General features: G+C 37.2%; 1 protein-coding gene across 1 annotated transcript; it reads left to right on the forward strand.

Annotated features, from left to right (window-relative positions):
• Positions 1 to 508: 508 nt before the first annotated feature.
• Positions 509 to 21,770, forward strand: LOC145768207 (lysosomal protective protein-like). Its single transcript, XM_082579694.1, has 10 exons — positions 509 to 681; positions 3,948 to 4,059; positions 4,256 to 4,390; positions 4,981 to 5,139; positions 5,432 to 5,523; positions 6,338 to 6,437; positions 10,940 to 11,107; positions 17,294 to 17,430; positions 18,691 to 18,943; positions 21,241 to 21,770. The coding sequence occupies exons 1-10, from the start codon at positions 521 to 523 to the stop codon at positions 21,322 to 21,324; spliced, it is 1,401 nt and encodes a 466-aa protein (XP_082435820.1). The 5' UTR covers positions 509 to 520; the 3' UTR covers positions 21,325 to 21,770.
• The last annotated feature ends 1,649 nt before the right edge of the window (positions 21,771 to 23,419 follow it).

Raw genomic sequence — 23,419 nt, forward strand, 5'->3', positions numbered from 1 at the left:
ATCGCATTTTACTGCATTCTTTTTCCATGACCAGAGTTTTATTAACCTGTGGATAATGTCTTTGCAATTGTTGCATTATAGTTTTAATTTCATTAATTTTAAATTGTGGTGTTGATGGCCATAAATATGTTATTGTAGCCTAAATCCACAAACCTTTGCGTAGCCTATGCATCTTGTTGTATGCAGAACCGGAATCAGCAAGTAGCTTCAGAGATTGGGGGTGAGGCTCCAACAAAACACAATGATATTTAGGTACCGCACATTAATCCGACCTTGCAAATACACTATAAATAGAGTTACTTTTTCGTGTTATCGATCGCTCCACTCCTGGATTCACCACTGGTTTTATGTTCATTATACTGACACGAGCTGGCTGTAGTGAAAACAAGAACGTTCGATTTGTGATATGGTTGGAATTGAGCTGTATAAGTTGATTACTGATTTCGTATGCATGCGCATGTTACTATTTATGACTAAATTACGCACAACTTTTTTTCTGACAGGTTGTTGGCTTTAAAATATGTTATTAAAAGTTTTAATTGTAATAGGCCTGATTGCTTTAGTTCTTTGTGCCCCGTCAGAAGACTTGATTACGAGCCTACCCGGCCTGACGAGTTTACCACCGTTTAAACAATATTCTGGATATTTGACAGCATCTCCAAGCAAGCATTTTCACTATTGGTAAAAAGCTAGGCTACTTAGTAGCCTACAGTATCTAGTGTTGTCTTTGGATAGCCTAATGTTCATTTATTTTCTAAATCTTTTTTTCTAAGTTGTTTCCAAAATTGCTTAAAAACATGCAATCAGTGTAGGCTACAGTGAAAGTGCATTTTTCTAACTTGATTAAATCTTTATTTTCAGACGGATAGCTTCTTTGAGAGCTTAATCCTGGCTGTTTCGCATAGTTGTAGTAGAGGCTTTGAACCACTGACGCAGGCCCGGTCGCGAAATTTTTTTCCCTCAAACTTTCTGTCTCATTTGCATATTTCTGTAAGTGTAGGGGAAGGTGGGGTTAGTTGAGTCAGTGGGTTGGTTGAGTCACCATTGTTTTCTGACTACCAAGCATGACTTCGTAAAGATTAATTGCTTGAAATAATAAGCATTATGGGTAACTGCGTCCATCTTGTTTTAGCAGCTGTGTAAGTTATACAGGTTATACAGTCAGCAAAATGCCATTTTTTGGACTAAAAAGTAAATATTTTCAGCTCAAAGTTGATTGGGATGCTGAAGCTTGTTCCCGACAATGGTTCACCTAATCAAACGTCATATAAAAACCGTTATGGTCTACTTAACCTAGCTGGCATCTTACGTCATGGAAGTTGCTAGAAAATGAGCCAAAATTGCACCATCGTTCGTAAGACTTGTGTCAAACCTGTTTAAACATGAAACATTGCATCACCGCCTTTGAACACCTGTTTGAATTGCGTGACAACGTCTTTCACTATCACGTCACAGTACTGCGTACGTGAGTTTGAGATATTGATATCTATTCTGGTCATTCGTGAAATGGTTGCTTGAGAGTTTAGTTGCACATTTAACTGTTTGCTTAGTGCTTGCTAGCTGGACAAAAATTCCGTCTTTATCTAAGTAGTTTGTATTGTAGTGACAGGTTTTAGTGGCGTACCGTGTTGCGTCCCATTTCGACAGCCAGGTGGCTAATTTTACAGAAATACAATTTTGAATAGACGTTTCAAAGGAGTGTTTCTTTCGGTCATTACATTCAGACGAACGGATTCGGGAATCTTATGTTACAATTTTCCCACGAAGAGATTATGGTTTACCGCTGTGACCAAAGCTATGATAGGCGTAAGCGAAGATAGCGTCGAAGTTTCATATAGTTTACAGCTATCTTGTGCAAAGTGCATTTGTGTAAAACTGATAAAGCTTTACGTATAGATCATACTTTCAATAGCCTAATTATCACGAGGAAGGATTGGGGTTGGTTGAGTCAATAGCTGCGGGGCTAGTTGAGGCATTGACTCAACTAACCCTACCTCAAGTTGCAGGCTGCTGAAATCTTACTTCTGAATTTTATTGCTAAACGCGCATTTTTAATTCCAGTTACTTGGACAAAATGAGCTATTATTTGATTACTACTTTTCTGTTTAGCTTTAAAATATATTCAAATTAGGCTAAGTCTTAAAAATTATGAAAAAAACTGATCGTGGACAATGGCTTATGGAGACTTCTGAAGCTGGTTTGAAGTTAGTGCAAGATGGTATGTCGTTAAGAAAGGCAGTAGAAAGAGTTGGTGTGGACAAAGAAACGTTTCGTAGATATATGAAGAAGGTAAATGAAACTGGAGCTGATGCTTCTAAAGTAAAGATGGGATACTCAAACCACAAACAAGGCATGAAACAAGTTGGGTCTATTTTTTTTAGGGATAGAGGAGATTTTGTGACTATGATCGGCACCATCAATACTCTTGGAATTGCTCGATTCGTTGTTGCTGCACTGGATGCAACTCGTGCTGTCCTACGGTGGAAGTAGTAGTTCTACATGTTTCCAATGCAACAGTTGGGCACATTTGGCGTGCACCGACAACAGTGCTGTGTTTACATGTCCCACTTGTGATTAACTCAGGGGTAGGAAACTTACGGTCCGCGGCCAAATGTGGTTCGCGAAGCAATATAATGTGGCCTGTGGGAGCATGAAAAGTATTAGATTTCACGTCACTTTCGATAATACGTGTGAAATTTGGGTCTGGGCGGTATGATGACCTTTTTTTTAGAGAAATGGCATAAAGTCGGGCAAAATCGAGAGAAATTTGGGCCTGGTTGCGGTAAAGACCTTTTTTAAATTTTTTTTTAGAGAAATGGCATGAAGTCGGGCAAATTCGAAGAAAATTTGTGTCTGCTGGTTGCTGTGAAAACTCTTTTTTTATGGAAAGTTTGTGGAAACGGGCGAATTTGGAGGAGTCATGTGGCCCGCCTAGTATTTTTAATATTTCCTGTGGCTCATAGTACAAAGTAGGTTATTCCCCACTTCTGGATACAATAAACGTTCATTGATGGTATAGATCAGAGGTGCCAGTCTGCCAGATAGAGACGGTGCCCAATAGCCCCAAAAAGTTATTCATCTCATGAATGCCATTGCGCCTCAACTAACCCCACCCACTGACTCAACTAACCCTGCATGCGGGGTTAGTTGAGTCAAACGGTGCTCTGTGTTCGAGGTAATAAAAATGGCAATTAAATGGGAGATAACATTTTGATAAATGGGTAGCAGCAAGCATAATTCGTTACCTTTGTTTCATTTAGACTTTGATAAGTGTATCTACAATAGGTAAAAAATTATAAGGAAAAACCTGAAACATGACTCAACTAACCCCACCTTCCCCTAGCCATTACTGGTTACCGCGCGGCGCGCGTAACTGTTTTTACCGATTTTCGCCCTCACAGCAGCCGATACTCACGCTCCAGGTCCAAATCTATACATTGAAATTAAAAAAAAAAAAACGTAGCCTGGAGATACACCTAGTCTTTAAGTCAAGTTTAAAAAGTTGAAAAAAGAAATTGATTCTAGTCACTAGTCTAAAAGTAAGATTTTCCAAATTAATTAAGAATTAACCCTAACCCTAAAAATTAACCCTAACCTTACTTTTTATGAAAAGCTTTTGTGCACCGCCAAAATTAATGTAAAGAAAAAAATTTGACTTCGATGGGCGTTGAACCGATGTCCTCACGAATGTAAGGCAAAACACGAAACCACTGAACCAAACACGCCAACAGAAAATGTTTGCATTCACACGGTATAAATACAAACTCTATGCAAAGTAACAGAAAGTTCGTGGGAAAAAAAATTTCGCGGCCCCGGTCACCGAGTTTGACACAGTGAAGTTTCCGATTGTTGAATTGTTGTTGTTATAAACTTAACTTTTTGTAAACTTGGCTTACGTTTATTTATTAAACAACTCTTAACTTTGAACAGCATTCTATTGAATTCAGGTTTGTCGAGTCACAAAGTAACCCAAAAAGTGACCCCGTTGTTCTTTGGTTAAACGGTGGACCAGGATGCAGCTCAATGGATGGCCTTCTTTCCGAAAATGGTCCATTGCTTGTAAGAAAAAATATTCGTTTTAGATTGATGTTCTTTACTCTCAAGTTTACGTTTCTAATTTAGTCCATAAGCCCCAGTCCAAGTTTTAACAAACCGAACGACCAGTCGCAACAAATAGACCACCTCTGAAAGAAAGTTATTATCACCCATATTACATTTCAGGCTAACAAGAAAAAAACGATTTCATTAATTTTAGATTCAGGATGGTGGGACCCTGAGAAGTAATCCTTACAGCTGGAACAAGATGGCCAATCTTATCTATTTAGAGTCTCCTGCTGGAGTTGGATATTCGTATGACAGCACGAACAACTTGACAACGAGCGATGATATGGTAACACTTCGATGAGTTGACATCTCAGTAGACCATTCCACTTAGCAGTTTTACTCTGTTTTACTATTGTAATCTATAAATAGAGGCCTACTAATACAAAACACGCAAAATCCAGCAACGCTGTTTCAACTCTCGAGGTATACACCTGAGCAGATCATTCAAACAACAGCTTTTCATTCAAAGGCACTTATAGTGAATGAAATATTTCACAGGCAACAACACTTCAATCAACTTTGCTTTGTCACTCTCGATACTGGGCCTGCATCAGTGATTCAAAGCTTCTACTGAAGTAATGCAAAACTTTCAGAAGTAATATTTTTAGAGACTTTCTCAGTTCGAGGATGAAGAATTAAACAACAAACTGCCAAAGATACAAAAAAATAATAGATTTGCTGTTTTCATTTCGTTTACGTCCAAAATTGAATAGCTTGCGGCCCCACACCACAAAAAGTACACCTTACAGCTATAAAAGATGCTTCATCGTAACCTGTTGTAATCGCATAACGGTTTTGCCAATTGGTGTAGTTTACTTACTTGAATGCAAATGCAAAATATTTATTCAAGCAAAAAATAGGAAAATTTAATTTCAGGTATCCTTGCACAATTACAACGCTCTGGTAGATTTTTTCAAAAAATTTCCTGAATTTGCTAAAAACCCGTTTTTTGCAACTGGTGAGAGTTACGGCGGCATTTACGTTCCTACGTTGGCTGTGAGGATTCTCCAAGGATCCTTTCCTATTAATTTTGAAGTAAGTATTCAAGATTTTATGTTGAAGATGTGATAAGATTTTATAGTGAGATGAAGTTTTATTTCGGCTATGTTGATCGGCTGCATCAACTCAATACTGGAACTGGGCTGGAGCGGGCTTGATTCAAATCAAGCTGGTGTTCAACTCGAAACTTTTGATTTTGTGACCGAAATTTTTAAGCTAATAACGGCATTTGCTTCAAGATAAATTGCAAGGTTTGCATCGAGATTTTTAAGTAGGCCAATAGGGCCAATAGGCTACCTCCAATTATCACTTGTTGTTTTTTTTGCAGGGATTCGCTGTTGGTAATGGTTTAAACAGCAGGCACAAAAACGACAACTCCGTGATATTTTTTGCCTATTATCATGGCTTGTTTGGCAAATCGTAAGTTGCAATCAGAAAAGTAGGCTCAACAAATGTTTGATTACCGTTGCTGTAATGTGTGTGGACATGTTTTTACATACCTATACCTCCATTATTGCACCAAAAGAAAGTAAACATGCAAACTTTTGGATAGTGTTTTTAATGAATAGGTGATTGGATAGGTTTTATATGAATAGGTTCTCAAACTGTGCGTCGTGACGCCCTTGTGCGTCGTTTGAAATTTCGAGGGGCGTCGCACAAAGAGGTAGGTTTTCTAACTGAAAACACTTTGTATGAAACAACTAATTCTTTTTATATAAGCTATGTACTGAATGTTCAACTTCAATCTTTTAAGACTACAGATTGTTGATCAATGCTTTATTTAAAAATGCAAGCGCTAGTCAGTAGTCTGATAGGACACATAGATTTGCCATTATTGTGATTGCAATTTGACATTAATTACAAATGAAAATAGAAATTCTTTGCAAAAGTCGCTAAAATTCAATTATTTTTGATAAAATTCGTAGAATGATATTGAAATAGCATATCGATTTATTATTATCATTGATTTTTGGACCTGAGTGTCCTTATAACTGCGTGAATGTGGGCTACATCTACCGTTATATGTGCGTCGCAAATTCAGTAATCCTTTTTAAGTGCGTCGCACCGAAAAAAGTTTGAGTACCGCTGTCAGATTCTCATCACAATGGCAATGGTGTGAGATGCCACACTTTTGAGGAGCACCTTACAAACTTTTGCAAACCGCTGATTGAAATGCTACTGCTGGTGAATTAACTCGTAGATTTAATCAATCTTCTTTTAACGTATATTTTAGACTTAAACAAAACTTAGAAAAATATTGTTGCAATGGAAAGTGGTCCATGCAATCCTGCAAATTCTTCTTGAAAACATCCTCCTTCAATTGCTTAGATTACGTAAGTACTATAATGTGTTTGATATCAGTTCTTATTTCATATGTATTTTGACCTGAAAGCAACCTACTGCTGAAGAGTTATTGTCTTCTTGATCTTATTTTTTGTACTTGCCGCAAGTAAACGTTTTGCTCTTTGCTTTTGCAGAAATAAGTTTTAACTTCAGTCAATTCGATTTACTGGTAGCTTATCCATAGTAAAACTTTATATGTTATATTACCCTACAGCGGTTATGACCTATTACAACCAGGCCCGGATTTAGGGAGGGCAGAGGGGGCAGTTGCCCCGGGCCCCCCGACTTTTGAAGGGCCCCCCTATGTGGAAAAAAATGTGACTTTGTGTTATTTTTTCCTTTTGGCCTTTAAAGTTTCTGCAAAATGCTGTGCAGTACTGGACTGGTGCTACTGAAGACGCAGAGGTGGTTTTTCGCGCCATAGGCGCGAAAATTTTTTTTGCACGGGGGCCCCCCGATCTAAAAGTGCCCCGGGCCCCCCATCAGCTAAATCCGGCCCTGATTACAACACTACATCATGTTTGACCTCAGAATAAATGTGCCCAAAGTAGGAACGTTCATCATTATGAGCAAAAAAGATCTAGCCTGGGTCGCAAGACGGAATGTCTCAGGCCTAAAAATCTTAAACACACACACACCACACGCTATCGCAATCCACAAAATTCCCCCAGACATTCTCTTTCCTCGATAAGCCATATTATAATAATAAGCCATATTATAATAATAAGCCATATTACAATAATAAGCCATATTAGAATAATAAGCTTGCCAACAAAATGAAAGGATAAATGAAAAAGATCAGGGTTCAAGACAAATGCCGACACTCAAGCTATAAAATCAAATCTGAACTTTGCTGTATTCCCACAAAACAACGTGTGTCAAGATAAACTTTGAGGAATATAAGTCTGCCGTAACAACGCATATATCAATGGGTGCAGACCGTGCAGTGACTTACACAATGAGGAGGGTGACCCCGCAATTATATCTTAAAACTGTTAAAAATATAACATGTTTTAAAATTAGATTATAAAATATTTTCATTAGCACATCTAGAATCTAGATGAACATAAATATCTGTAAGTTCTCTTTGTCACCTATTTATCGCTTAATACTGAAAAGTTTGGGTGTTCATCAGGACAATTATCGTTTCTAGCACTAGTTGCAACGTTCTTTTGATGAAATTGAAAGTAAAATCAACAACTTTAAAACATTGTGTTCTATTTCTCTTGCCTTCAATCGCACTTTTTTCTGTTGGTCGTCACTGCGTCGAATTTTTATGTTTCTTGTTGGAAGTTTTTACGTAATTTAACGTGGAAAGTAACCGCTCACACATCATTGGCCAATTTTTTAAAATATTGCGTGTTTTTTCTCGCCTTCAATCGCAGTGCAGTATATAACCTGGTGAAATTTTATTTTGTATGTTATTCGCTCTGAAGATGCGCATTGTCATGGTGCGCAAAACGTCAGTGAAGCAATAAACCATCTTGTTTGTTGTTAATTTTACTTTCAATTTCATCAGATGAACGTAGCAACTAGTGCTAGAAACGATATTTATCGCTTTTTGTTTTGCTGTGGTCAGTGATGGGCATTATCGGCGATAATTTATCGGCGATAAATTTTTATCGCTTATCGTTATTGCTCAATTATTTTTTCAGTTATCGTTTATCGTTATCGCCAAAGGCAATATTTGATTATCGCCGATAATTAATCGCCGATAAATTTTATTTCGGATCAACGCACAAGTGGAAAGACCATGAAAAGTAATATTTTTACTAGCCACTTAGTTAATGAAACTAAAATTAAAACCAGTTCTTCTTCAGTGCCTGAAGTGTGTATGCACAGGTCGTTGTCAGGGGAGGGGGCACGCCTCCTGCAGCGACGGCCCTGACAACACAATAATTTTTAGAGTTGCAAATTGCAATGCAATGAAATGCATGCAACAAGTCTCTTGTTGTTTTGCTGCAATCGGCAATCGCGAGTGAATTTTACAATTAAAATGTAAGCGCACAGGCGGTACAGATTCCTTTGAAGCGAAGCGACAGAAATTGGCAAGTGGTTTGTGAAAATGTCGCAATACGAGGCCGCTTTTACATCGGAAACATGGTCTTTCGCGCCACCTCACGTTCAACTATTTTATTCTTGTGTTTTCTTTTTTTCTTGGAAGTGTTAGTTTTTAGTAATTGTCGTAAAAAAATAAAATCTCTCTCGTCAAAGCATGAAACTTACTGTTTTAAGTGCATTAAATCTTTAGATGAGTAGATTAACTAAAATTGCAAGAACTTGCCTTGAGACGTGCGGTTACGTCACAAACTCAGTTTAAAAGACAAAATTCACACACAATAACAACACAAGATCGGTTATAGACTGTAAAATCGATTTTTTTCTAGCTTGGCGATATAACTTTAATCCAAAAATAATAACCAAATGCGTAAGTGCCATTTAACTTAAAAAGTTAACCCATTTGTGCCGAAAGTGAAAGTAGGCCTACTTAAAAAAAAATTCGGAAAAATTAAATGTTGCATAGGCTAATTATGACCTAAAAAACATATCACAATTATTTTTTTCCTAATTGTGTTTGTATTTTTTGAGAAAAAGGCCGTCCTATATATAAGACGCTAGGCAAATCCGTTATCAAATTTCACAAGCTTGATGGATTTCACAGTGTATGCACATTTTTACTACCAATAACGCTTAAGATTACTGATAAATTTTCAAGCATTTTGCGTTTTTTGGAATTTTTTCAATTATTGCTGACTTTGCTGTAAACAGCCCTGCAGAAAGCAAAATACAAAGTTTGGAACGTTTTATGATATTTTCATTTGATTTAATTATTTTGCCTACTGCACGTAAGCGGCAGTGTAACTCAATTGATAAAAGCATCCAACTGGTATCTGAAGGTATAATTATAAGCACGGCGGTTACCTCAGCGGTTTGATTCTGGATCAAGAGGTTGAAGATTCGATACCTACTGCCGCTTTTGCGATTGTATTCATGCATAACTTACAAAAAGTTTTGTCCCTTTACAGTATATTATGTTCGATTTTTCGTCATGTTGATGAAAACAGTTCGTGCTGCATGGGATGGGGCAGCGCTAATCAAAAAAAAAGAATTATCGTTATCGTACATTATCGGCGATAATTTATCGTTTATCGTTATCGCTTAACTTTTTTTTGATTTATCGTTTATCGTTATCGCTTTAGGCATTTTTCGTTTATCGATTATCGTTATCGCTTAACTGAAAAATGAGTTATCGCGCCCAACACTGGCTGTGGTCCGAATCAAGGATAAGGAAATTTAGAGAGACCATTTCAGTGACATTTCAACACTGTTAAAAAAGAAATTGTGTATGATGTCACAAACAAAAAAATATAGAAAATGAAACAATAGTTTTGTGGAAAACTGCAGCAGATCTAGGGAGGGCACTTGATCATGTGCCCTCCAAAAATCGAGAAAAGCATGCAATTTTTCTTTTTGCAAAAAGTTCTCGTTCACTTCGCTTGCTCAAACCTATTCTATTGCTCCACTTAGCTGCATTGAGCACGTGGGGTATCAGTTGTCATCATCATTATGTCCCTTCCTCGTATTGATGGTTGGATACAATGCGCCATTGTTCTCGACCATGAGCTGTTCGTACTGCATTTTCATAACTTAATTTTGTCCATTTAGTGATGTTTGATGTCCAAATCATTCTTGGTCTGTCTTTGTTTCTTTTACCATTTATCTTCCCTTCTATTAATGATCTTTGTAACGAGTTTTGCCTTATTGTGTGTTAAAAATTCTTTAATTGTCTATCTAATCAACTGATAAATATATCAGTTGTAGGCTACATCTTATATATTTCAAAGACAAAGCCTCTACCGGTTTGGTTGAACACGAAACAAAGAATCTGACTTCAGTGTTGCTAGATTTTAAAAAGCTGCCAAATTTTTCTGAATTTTTTATCTTTTTATAAAAATATATGCTACTATATATGTAATCAAAATTGAAACCACGACTTTCACAAAACTGACAAGAACCAAGACTTTCATTTCCTGGTAAGGTTTGGAAGGTAAGGGTAAGGTAAGGTTTTGGCATTACGGAAAACAGGAAACACTATTTTGAAAAAATGCATTACGAACAACAATTTCATTGTTTATCGTTTTGTATTGAGTTGGAGTCGGCCGTGTTTTTAACGACTCCGACTCCAAACACGCCATAATCACACCAACTCTGAGTTCACAGCCATAGTTATAACTGTTTCCAACAGGCTTTTAAAGTTGTTCTATAAACTATCATTCAGATGAAATGCAGTTTAATAAACTGTTTGGTTACGATATGCTTATGGTGTGTGACTGGTGGGTCACCGGCCCTACCTTATTACATGACTATGGAACTGGTTGCCTATCAGCTACAAAGTGACGGCCTTTAGGTATGTAGCTTAAGGCTATAGGCTACTATATTAGCTTAATTTTCTTTGTCAAAAAATTTATTGAACGTCTTTTTTTATTTTTAGGTTGAGCAGGCTTTTGGTTACATCTACCACAGTGGATTGAACAGCTATGCTTTGTATTTGGACTGTTATGGTGGAAGTAATGGAAGTGCAATTAGGTATCAGCAAGATATGAAGATGTTATTTCAAAATTTAAATCCTGCGCTTCGACCGAGGTTGACCAATAAAAATGTAAGTAGCTAAATGTAAAACTTAATTTTGAATAAACATAAAGGGAAACGACCCAGCGTGATCATATTACAAATAGATACCGTACTGAGTACAATCACGATTCACGAACACTTAAAATCAATAATACTTAAAACCTAAAAAATGTATTATAACTAGGGCAAGTTTTTGTTGCACTAAAAACATGAGAAAGTTGCACTTAATTTTAACAAAAGTTGCAGTAAAAAGTTGCATTTATTTATTTACCTTTTTACCATTCATTTACTTCGAAACACTAGACACAACCTGTTTCCGTTTATGCGGGCTTGGCCAAAAGCCAAGTCATACTTCCACTTCTAATTTAGTTCGGGCACTGTCGTGCTTTGCTGAGGTTGTTGAAGTTCTAGCTTGCAAGCAAACTGTTGCGTCATAGATAACATTGAGATGCAGCTAATCCATCACGTAGCTTTTGTTATGCAAATCAAAGAAAATAGAACCATACTGTACTAGAAACAGTTTTATAGCTTGTTTTTTAAATCACTCCTTTACATTTTGCTCAATACTTGATAAAAGTTGCAGTAAAAAGTTGCATGAAAAATAGAAAAAAGTTGCAAAAAGTTGCAATATAAAATTCCTACAAACAGCTTAAAACATCATACCACATAAATTCTGAGTATTTAGGAAGCTGCCGGAAGCTGTAAAAAAAAGTTGCAAAAGTTGCAAAAACTTGCCCTAATTATAACTCCTTAATCAGCGCTTCTTGATCGGTACGACGCACTGGTGCGCCATGGAAGGTTGCCAGGTGCGCCGAAAGAAAATTGTTCAAAAAAAAAAAGTCCGTAGGCTATTATTATTTTTATAATTAGGGACAGAAGGTATGTGTTCTTTAAATCTGAGGCAATGAAAGGGGCAGTTCAGTTTATTAAATAGTGTGATATTTTGTTAAGTAAGAGCCATTTTTTTTCAAATAAAGCTTGGGCTGTGTGTTTTCATAATTTGAAATTATTACAATATTAAAAACTTCTGTTTTTATACATTTTTTGTTTCTTTCTTGGTTTATCTCATTCAGCATACAGTACTTTGAGGATAATGCAACTATGAGGCCTATGTACTACAGTAATAAACCATGCAACCAATTAAGAAAAACACCTGCAGCCTATAGCCTACCCAAAATAATTTTGCGCTCCCTTTGCTCACTTGATGCGTCACCATATTTTCAAAGGTCTGCAATAGCGCCCTGAAGTGCAAAAAGGTAAAGAAACTCTGGCTTATATTGATGTTTGAAACGTTTTCTATAGGCTACCTGAGACTATCAATCTAAAAAAGATAGATTTCCGCTTCGGAGTAGTTTTGGGACATTTTTCAGACTTAACAAGCCTTCTGTGCAGGGCCTCCAAGAGCCCTGCCGGGCCCCGGTGCAGATCATGCTGCCGGGCCCCGGTGCAGATCATGCTGCCGGGCCCCCCAGCGCAACATGTCGCGTGATATCTCACAAATCACAAGCAAAATTTGCGGTGCGCGTTAATCCACAAGGCCAATGCATACATGGTGTTCCGTACAGTGTTTTTATTTTAAAACCAGACCTATTTAAAAATACTACAAAGAATACATTAGGTTAAAGTATTACCACTCCACTATTTCACAAAGAATGCAGTATTGTAGTGGTGTTTATGACTTTAAATTCACAGATACACACTAGTTATACAAAGATAAAAGGCTGTGGCTATAGTTACACTATGTAGTGTAACTATAGCCTCAATAGCGTTGCCAGATAAGGAATTCTGTTTTAATTTGAGGAAACGTTTATAGCTGTTGAAAACAAAAACTTGTATTTTGGAAAAAATGTTTAGTCATGGTCAAAGATCAAAACCCTAACCTTATTCCTAACTCTAACCCTTACCCCTTCCTAACTTTAATCCTAACTCTGGCAACACCTGATTGTAACCATGGCAAAAAGTGGGTAAAAATAGCCACTTTGAAGATAAAAATGGCAACACTATCCGGCATGGCTGACATACAAGTAGCATTGCATATGTGTGCATACACCTTTACATTAACATACCATACAATATCATTTCTGACCTTAAAATCAGCAGAGACTAGGAGACCAAACTTGGATGAATGCATTGCTATTGTTCATGACATCAAGAAATACCAACTTTATTTCAGGATCAATAGGCAGCTTCTTATTTTTACTCCTTTAGTTTTCTTTGCTTGTTTGAGTGAAACTGCATTCACGCATGATTGAGGGTCACTTTCTCTTCATTTCTACAGCAAGTGGTCAGGAGAAACCAAAGTTGAATATATTTCTATTTTTAAGTCCTATCAATATAAATGCACCTACATCTATCACTATACTATGTATCGAGACCTTTACAAATACCCTGCATAATGACAGAATGGCTGTTTTGAGTCAATATTGACACTGTTCCTGAAATTCAAGAGTAAGATTGGCTTGGCCTGGCTGGAGAAGACTGCTAAAAAATAAATAGTGAAAACAAACAAAAAGGAAAACTTCTTCGAAACAAATGTTTGTTTATATACTAATCATTAGCTTTGAAAATCAACACCTTTCTGCAGTGCTGGAAAAAGTAAGCTGCATTGCAATTAGGACACTTCTGATTCTGTCTATAGTTGAAAGAAACTGCACTTCAACAGAAGTAAAGATCTATGATTTTTACTCAAAAAATCACACTTCCACTAATCTTTTAACTTTTTTTCGAATTTTGTTAGACTGTTATGACATTTGGCCCTGCTACAAGGACAAAATTATTTTCTTGCATTGCCTCCATGAAACTTGCTTGCATTCCAATATAGCAAAATCATTCAACAAGTCCTAAAAACTCAAAAATACTGTAACTGTCTCAGGCTATATTAGACAAGTTCCATGATTTCAGTACATGTAATTAGTATCATATCCAAAACAAAAAATACTTGAGCATTTCTGTACTGAAAAAGTGACAGTAACGACTTCTTGCTAAGTATTTTAACAATATTTCAAAACTTTTTACTATTTTCTGAACTCTTAAAATATCACGCTAAACAAGATTATATATACAACTAAAATTGTACCAGTTCAACATGATCAGCCTACACATAACAGTCACTGCTTGCTTGTGTCATAATTGACAAGACGTCAGCAAATGCATAGAATACCTTCTGTATGACTGTAACCTAACCTGATCAATCAATTGCTTATTAAAACATGCCGTACACGTACCCAAATATTCACATTAAAACACCCAGACTAACACTGAAATAAACTAAAATATTCATTCATACCCATGAGGGGGCCCAATCGAAATATGAAAATACCGCTAATATAAAAAAAATAGGCTATATTATGCAAAATCGACCTGAGCACGCAAATTTAAACATTTTGTCGGGCCCTTTGAACTAAAAAAACTGAAAATGCTGTAGTTTTGAAAAAGGGCATACCCATGAGGGGGCCTAATTAAAATATGAAACCACAACCGGTAATATAAAAAACAATAATTTATGCAAAATCGACCTGAGCACGCAAATTTTAACATTTTGTCGGGCCCCCTGAACTCAAAACATTAAAAATTCTGTAGTTTTAAAAAAGGGCATACCCATGAGGGGGTCCTATCAACATAGGCCTACGGCTACGGAACTAATATAAAAACAATATTTTATGCAAAATCGTTGAAATCAACTTTAACGCGTGAATTTAGATATTTTGTCGGGCCCCCTTGAACTCACCGGGCCCCGGTGCAATGCACCGGTTGTCCCCCCCTCTTGTGGGCCCTGCTTCTGTGCATATGTTATATGTCTTGAAATTGATCCTAATTGCAATACTACAATTTAGACCAGGGGTTGGGAGCCCAAGGCTCGCGAGCTATATATGGCTCTTTTGATGACGGCATCTGGCCCGAGAAATGTTTTATCTTTACATCTTTTTACAATTTAGATGTGAAAATACGCTCAGAATGCATTAAATTAAATGCAACTTTTCAAATTTTTCTGGGGGAAGCCCTCCACACCCCCTGCTGTTTTTCTTGTCTCAAGCTTACAACTGTCCAGCTGCCACTGCATATTGGTTGTATTAAGTGTTAAAATATTATAAGACTCTCACGGAAATAGATTTCAAAAACGTAGCTTTCATGGCTCTCATACCTAAAAAAGGTTTCCGACCTCTGGTTTAGACGAAAGAAAACACAAATAGTTGAAATCTCAAACGTTAAACAATTCAATTCAATTTCATTTTTCTTTGTCAGAATGCAAAAGAAATGATACTGTGAAACAGAAATACAGTAACAAAACCAACAAAAGGAAAAGGTGGCAAAATCATCTTCTTTCGTTTGAGACTAGATCAAATTTCAGGGCAGGTGGTGGAGAGCCAGGTGAGTGTAGCTTCGTCCAGCGTTGCTATACCATGCGTTCCATTTGGTGCCTTGTAGATGGGACATTCGAGAACGACATGGTCAGCAGTTTGTTCCTCCGCGCCGCATTCGCAGGCCGATGAGGGAGCCAGACCCCACTTGTGCATGTTGTGCATGTTGGAATGGAAGCGACCGACTCCGGTTCGGATTCTGACCCACATCAGGGCAAAACCATAATGGTTTAAGACGTGCATAAAATGATTCTAATATTGCGGCATATGCATCGATAAATATAGTTAAGCACGGCCACCAAACCTGATACTTTAAAACAAGTAGATGAATTAGTTAAGAATTAGTCGCCTCCTCGTTCCTGAAACAACTGGAGCGCCAATTCTTAAAGCAATGAGAACACGACTGAACCCAACAACATCACAAAAACAAACTAATACACACACACATATTGTAATTACGTAAGGGACTATCAAAACAAGGACTAATTACAGATTTTATACAGAAATAAAGTGTTCGCAGCAACAGCTGAAAACAGTCTGTATCACTTAGCACATCAATTGCAATCTTCACAGTTTAGATTCTAACGATCTGTTTTAGCCTGATGCTGCGAGTACGTTGTGGCAATATCGAATTACACTAGCTTTCGGAACACAGTTCCCTAGTCATGTGCTATGACGAATGGTGTTGAATTCAGTGAGTGGTTCTTTAATGTGGCTCTTTGGTTTAGCTTGAGGCTGCCGGCTGTTGAGTTTCTGTGCTGTTAGGAGCTATTGCTGTGAAATTTTGTTGAATCAGTTGTTAGTAGATTAGGTGACGTAGTTCTTCCTTTTCGGCACGGTTGTTGATTTTTGGATTTTGTCTGCTTATGAATATGGCTTCTTTGAAACGTAATTGTACCGCGTCATTTTCTCTGGCAATAATTTTAAATTCAAAGTCGGCGTGGCACTGTTGTTGATGATCAAATACCGAACTTTTTTCTGAGCTAATGTGTTCTTTGAGGCGGGAGTGGGCGGATCGTGCTGTCTATGTAGCTTTCCCTGCATTTTTTGCATGTGATCATGTAGACACAGTTCTTGGTGGTACACATGTCATCATTCCGTAGTTGGCAGTTTTGCAGCCGGCAAGGTTCGGATTTTTGTGGGTTTTTTAAGTGCGTTTCGGAGGGTTCGTAAGCGTCGAAAGAGGCGGACTGGCAAGTCCAGGTCTTTGAAGACTTTCTTTATTTTACGATCCGCGTCGTCGCTCATATAAGAAAATTCGAAATGTATTGGGTTGTATGGTGTCTGAGGTGGGGGTTGTCTGCTTTGTCGGTGTCGTCGTCGTCTGGGTGGTTGCTTAAGAAATTCCTTGGGGTATCCGTTTTCCCTGATCGTCTTTTCGAATTCAGTCAGGTGTGGTGCTGCTTTATTGAGTGAAAAACATCTATTCCTTCTTCTCTGTATTTCGTTTAAGAGTATGGAACACTTCGTTTAAGAGTATGATATGGAACTCAACAGCCGGAAGCCCCAAGCTAAACCAAAGAGCCACATTAAAGAACCACTCACTGAATTTAACACCATTCCGTCATAGTACATGACTGGGGAACTGTGTTCCGAAAGCTAGTGTAATTCGATATTGCCACAACGTACTCGCAGCATTAGGCTAAAACAGATCGTTAGAATCTACACTGTGGAGTAAGCAACGATCATGCTGCTAAAAGCAAAACTCAATCAATTGCAATATTCTTTTTAATAGGCCTACTTTCTATAAAAAAATATATATTTATATATAAGTGCAATAAAGAACTTTGTGAAATAGCCTACTTATAGAAACTTCATTCATGTACCACAATCCAAATAATTGTTTCTTTTCTCAGTTCAGACTTAAAAAGACACAAGAAGGTTTGGTTCCCCCATGCATTGATGCCTCTGCTGCCACCAATTGGCTTAACAGAGTTGATGTAAGAAAAGCACTGCACATTCCATCGCAGTTGCCCACTTGGACCATATGCAGGTGAATAGGCAGCAGTAATGCAATGATTTTCTGGTGAACATCAGCTGAAGGGTACCTTATAACTTAATACTATTGCTACAAGTAATAGTCACACAGGCTATACGCTGTGCAGTTCATTACTACGTGGCGAAGGTATTTATTTTTGTTCTACCAGATCTTCTATCTTGTTTATACCTTATTTTAGTAGGGGCTTTATACGGTTCTGCTATCCTCACATCACAGCCAAACCAAGCAATGACAACATAAATGGATTAATTATTGGTATTGTTCGATTGAAATTAAAATAAGCGACGTTATAACTTCAATATAGGCTACTGGCTGCTTTGGTGAGAATAGTAGTACCGCATCAACCCCCCAATAAAATAAAAAACAAACAAGATAGAAGAAAGAACCAAAATAAATATATTTTTCAAAATAAATATATCATCAGTAGTAGGAGATCTCGGGCTTTCGTCTACATTTCACCGTCATATAAATTCACATTAAAAAATGGTAGCCTACAACGAAAAGCCGTCCTGGCAGCATCTCACTCCCACGAATCCTGATAATAATGTCACAGGCAATACCAGGAGCAAGAGAGGTTAAATCGTATAACAGATATGTAGGCGATGGTTTTATTTATTGTCGCTCTACAACAGCTCAGGTCTTTTAGCGACAGGGCTAATACATTTTAGAGACAGGCCTATTATTACTTTTATATCAGGTTTACCATGTTACCTCACATTATTGCCCGCCTTATTCTCATTGCGTTATGCAAGAAAGAACACAATTGGTACCGTTTTTAAAGTCTTCGTTTGGCCCGACCTGGAATCGAACCCAGATATACCAACATCAGACCAGAAGGAGATAAGCACTCGGTCGCTGAGCTGGGCCCAACAACTAGGCCTACTGGTGTTCCAACAAAAAGAGTCGTGGCTTCTGAAAACATAGTTGCTTTACGCATAAGGCAGAAGTGATGATTAGAGTAAAAATATCAAAGGGGCATAAAAATTATCTCCCAAAACCTTTGCAGTTTCGGTGATTGAGTGGGACTCTGAAAATATAAAATACTGTACGTTAAAAATATAACACAGACGCCTTCTGTTCAAAAACAATGTTTAATGATAGCCATAGGTTTTACACTGTAGGCTATGGTTATCATTAAACATTGATAAGGTAACCCTTGACTTGAAATTTGGGTTGGTCATAGTTACTACACATAGTTCACCGCCTACAAGCATACGCTACACTATTTTATTGTTTGGTTACTTTGCATTCCAGTACTTCAATTCAGTACGCACGTCTATACGACGATGTGACAGCACAATACAAAGAAGTCTTAAAATCTTCTAAAGTGCGCATTCTGGTCTACAACGGTGACGTCGACATGGTTTGTAATTTCCTTGGCGATGAGTGGTTCGTTGACGATTTAAATCTCCCAATCACAAGCGGACGATCTCCGTGGTACGTTCTGGGTCAAGTCGCAGGATTTGCAAAGACTTTTGACAAACGACTGACTTACACCACAATCAGGGTGAGTGTCGTGTAATTTAGATAACGTACCTATGCTTATTAGAGACTGAACACAGAACACTTCATTTATCTTGTTGCTTTTACCGAAACTACAGTGCTCTGAAGTAGCGGAACTTCTAAAAGGGCACCGGCAGAGGGGCACGTGTGTTCCAAATCATTTTGAAGTAGTAGTGGAACTTTTTAGTATTGTTTGAAAATAATATTTTCATACGGTTGGTTTAAAATTTTTTAAAGTTATAATGTATCAGGGGAGAAAGAGGAAGTGGTCACGGGTCACTTAACTTGTATATTTCATTTGTATGAAATGTTCTTGTTCAAAAACTCGAATGCAAGTTTTAAAAAATGGATGTGATATTCCAAGAATGCCAAATACTTAACTTAGTTTTTGAAAACGTTCTTAGCAATCCAGTATTTAAGCTGCAAACGCCACGACGCACAGTTTAGGAACCTCTGGTGTATCAATCAGTCATTGGTTTATTTGTCAGAAACAGGAACAGTACATGTTCGAAATATGCAAGTTGTCTACAAAAGTGGAGCAAGTCACTATACTGACAGAGAGACAATGAAACGACCATGCGGTCTACCAGTAAATTACCACCCTACAAAAATGATAAATTCGTTATTTCAGACACAAAAAATTTAAAGTTGTTTATCTGGTATGTGGATGAACAACTTTTTGCCAGGAAACGTAGATGCCCATTTACATAATTCATCGCAACAAAGCCTGACAAATTTGGTCACAAATATTGATTAGCAGTTGACAAAAGTGTGCCTATCGTAGGCTATAGGTTTGCAAATCGGCCAAATTAGAAAGGCAAAAATTTCTAGGTTTTATTACAGATGCGGTTTTTGGATAAAAACTGAAGAAAAATTGCCTGAGACTAAATTTCCATATCAAGTTAAATACTTGTAGGCTACTTTCTAAAGTGCCCCCACAATCAAACAAGTTATTTTACGCCGTTGCTTGGAGGTCATACCCTAAGGAAGCGCTGAATAATGTATGTAAAACAGTAAAACGTAAGTAGAAACGTAAAATTTGAAATGCCACAAGCGCCTAGCATTTACTTTTACAGTGATTGTTGATATTTTCATACCTGAACACCCGGAAGTACACCGCCATTGAAGCGCACAGAGTAACCGGAAATGATTTGTTTTCTCTTTCCAAAGATAAGCTACTTGCCGTTACTGCAGTTGTGTATGTGAGGGGAGTAACGGGAGCATTAACTGAAATGACATACCACTTTACTTTTTAGACTAATGGAGCTGAATTTTTATGTGTTTTAAAAATTTACTTTTTGTGCACCCCTCCCCCCCCCAATCAAATGTGTACGCTACGCCATTGGACTGTTTTGTTTGTGTTTATTGCTTTAGCGAAATGCAAGGTATTCTGCGGCTGCGTAACCTATGGCGTACTATAGTAGAGTTCCAGAGTAGACCATTTGTCAAACTTTACAATGCTATATCATCATTTGCTTAAATCTTGCATATACTATATAGCTAAAAAACAATGAAAACTATTAATACTACAAAAAGTGCTCAATGCTAAGCAAAAAAGCCAAGCATAGCGAATTAAATCAAATATAGTTATTACTATCTGAATCCTTAATAGCCTGTTTCACCTTTAACGGATCATCAGAAGTTCTTATTCAAATAGAATTTATTTGAATTTGCGAAATTATTATTATTCTATTATTCAATTATTATTCTATTTGAATAAGAACTTCTGATGATTCGTTAAAGGTGAAACAGGCTGTTAAGGATTCAGATAGTAATAACTATATTTGATTTACTATATAGCTAGATGTTATTTGAGCATCAAATACACGGAGGAGAAAACGAATGTTTAATTAGTTAACAGTAACCTGTCATAGTTACATGGGTCAAATCACAAACATATCAATAGGCTATAGAAGTACAAGGCGTTTACGTTTTTATTGTCTTTCCTGTTCAACATTGTCTTTGTATCACCATCTTCAAGCTATCTAACGTAGTGGAAGATCTGCGCGTCATGGACGAAGAAACCAAAGACTGGCTGCTCTCTAATAACCTTCCAGTGTAGTCCGGGAACATCGTGAATCTGGAGTGGTAAAAGAATAGACCCTCGGCCCCAGAGGCTCACATGAAGACGACGAAAGCTGAACATTTTCTACATAAAAGACTGCTTTATCAATCAGAACCAATGACAACTCAATTAATGTTTTAACAAAGATTTCTTTTTGGCTGTTTTCAATGATAATATTGAAGGAAAAATTTTCTAAATTACCTCATTAAATTATTTTTATTTATATTTACTTTCAGGGTGCTGGACATATGGTTCCCCAATGGGCTCCTGCGTACGCCTTCGCAATGTTCGAGAAATTCATCAACAATAAACCATTTTAGTGCAATCATGAGCCATATCGCTGCAAACGCATTTAGGTCTAATGATCCAATTCCAGTTGTATGTGATACAGCCTTTCATCTAGTTTCAAATGGGTTGTTACAAAAAAAATGCCAGCCTACAGCATAAAAAAGCTTTTTTCAAACTATTTACAAGACTAATTTTGAATTCTTTCAAGGTGACGGTATGCTGAATTTGATTCGTTTGAATCGTAGTGAGCTATTATTATCACATCGCAAAAGTATCACTTCAGACTTCGCAGTTTTTGTGATCCTATGGGTCGTAAAGCTAAAACACTCAACAATTCTGCCTTGTTCATTTATAATCCAATGTTGAGATCATAAACGTTTCTACAGTTTAAAAAATGCATTGTCACCCATTATGCTATATACTGTACATTTCATGCTATGCTTAACGGCAATTTTTACAATAAAACCGTAATGCTTTCCAAAAAAGACTCTCTGGTATGCTATCGGCATTGGTTTTTGAAGGCAGGGGTCCACAAATAGTGAGTGGCGAAAATAAATAGATTTACTTGTGTAACAATACATTTTTGTTAGGTGTATCAAGTCTACTGTATTTGCTGTAATCTAATCATAAAGCTCACATTTTCTCATACCACAGAACATGTAATGAGATTCATTAATTTGGTCTGCGGTTATTCACAAGCGCCAGACAAACAAGAAAAATCCACCACTTCTCATTAACGCACGATTTAGAAAAAAAAATCCTTTTCGCCCGGGAGATGACGAATTGGTAAATTGTAGGTGATTAGACAGAAAATAACAGAATTTGCTAAAAAATGACAAAATTTTTCCAAAATCGCATTTTCCCTCCTGCTTTCTCTTGTATCAAAATGTTTAGTTTTGCTCTCATGTGAGTTCGCCTTTGAGGTATGTTGTGCATTATGTGCAACTACCATTTCACATCGTTGCAAGGTCTCGCGATGTTGAAACGATGTAAAAATGAAAAGTTTAACAACTTAAGTCTTAAAAATTTCTGTTACAGGTACTTTCATCATATATCGAGTAACGAAGCAGCGTTATTGAAATGCATGTAAGTTAGATTATGGTGCAAACATGATGTTAGCGAAAAACCATAAGTGGTCATCTTGTCAGCCATCCATAACAATAAATCTTAACTAGGTACGCGTTCATACACTTAGCATGCAGCAACAGGCACACTAATTCAACGAAAGTAAAAGAATTAACCAGTCGCCGAAGTTTCACTAAAATAACGAAAAAAGGAAAAACAAATAAAAACCGGTCACTCAGTTCATTAAGGTTCTGTAAAGGTTTTTACTAACAAATCGAATAAGTTTTGAAGAAAAGTGAAGGAATAACTTTTTAACTAAGTAGTTGCTTATGAACAATGGCGGATTCAGGTGGAGATTGTGGTGTTCGTCCCCCTAAAACAAAGCAAAGTAATTTTATTCACGGTGTTTTACAAGGTCGGATTACCGGTAATATAGATCTCTAAGCATCATTGTATTTTGTTGGAGCTACCCTCCACCCAAAAGAAAAAAAAACTACTTGCTAGATCAGCCCCTGCTTATATGAAGCAACGTAGGCTATCCATAGAATACAGTACATAAGCTACCGTAGTCGAACCTTAGGGTCGCGACAACGAGAGTAGCCTACCGGTATTAAAAAAACCTTGACTTTGCAGCTTTGATTGGGACATTTGTACATATCCCATCAAAATGTAATTCAACGCTTTGTTTCAAAATTCAGGTAGGCCTACTAGTTCTACTGTATAGGCTATAGGCAGGGGAGTATCTATAGCAAGTAGCTACAGGGGAGCGATTTTAACAAAATACAATGATGTGTCATTAATTCGACCTTGCAAATACACTGTAAATAAAGTTACTTTTCTGTGTTTTGTTTTTCAAAGGAGTAGGCTACCAATGGTTCTATAAGTTTTGTGCACTTTCTTTGGTTTTGGATCAGCTGATCAATCAAACGTTAGCATGACAAAGTAAGAAGTATTGGCATGTCTCGTTTTGCAGTTTACCCAGGATGTGAACAAGAAGCTTTCAACATGCTTGCTTGCTCGAAGTTTCTACGAAAAAAGGACTTGAAACCTTTATTACAAGAA

Source organism: Aplidium turbinatum, chromosome 4 (assembly GCF_918807975.1).
Source record: "Aplidium turbinatum chromosome 4, kaAplTurb1.1, whole genome shotgun sequence".
NCBI lineage: Eukaryota > Metazoa > Chordata > Ascidiacea > Aplousobranchia > Polyclinidae > Aplidium > Aplidium turbinatum.

Excerpts from the sequence above, each read along its gene's own strand:
- LOC145768207 (XM_082579694.1), top strand. The coding sequence starts at position 521 with ATGTTATTAAAAGTTTTAATTGTAATAGGCCTGATTGCTTTAGTTCTT. Across the intron at positions 5,140-5,431 it reads CCTTTCCTATTAATTTTGAA|GGATTCGCTGTTGGTAATGG; the intron begins GTAAGTATTCAA and ends TTTTTTTTGCAG. Across the intron at positions 17,431-18,690 it reads CCCACTTGGACCATATGCAG|TACTTCAATTCAGTACGCAC; the intron begins GTGAATAGGCAG and ends TTTGCATTCCAG.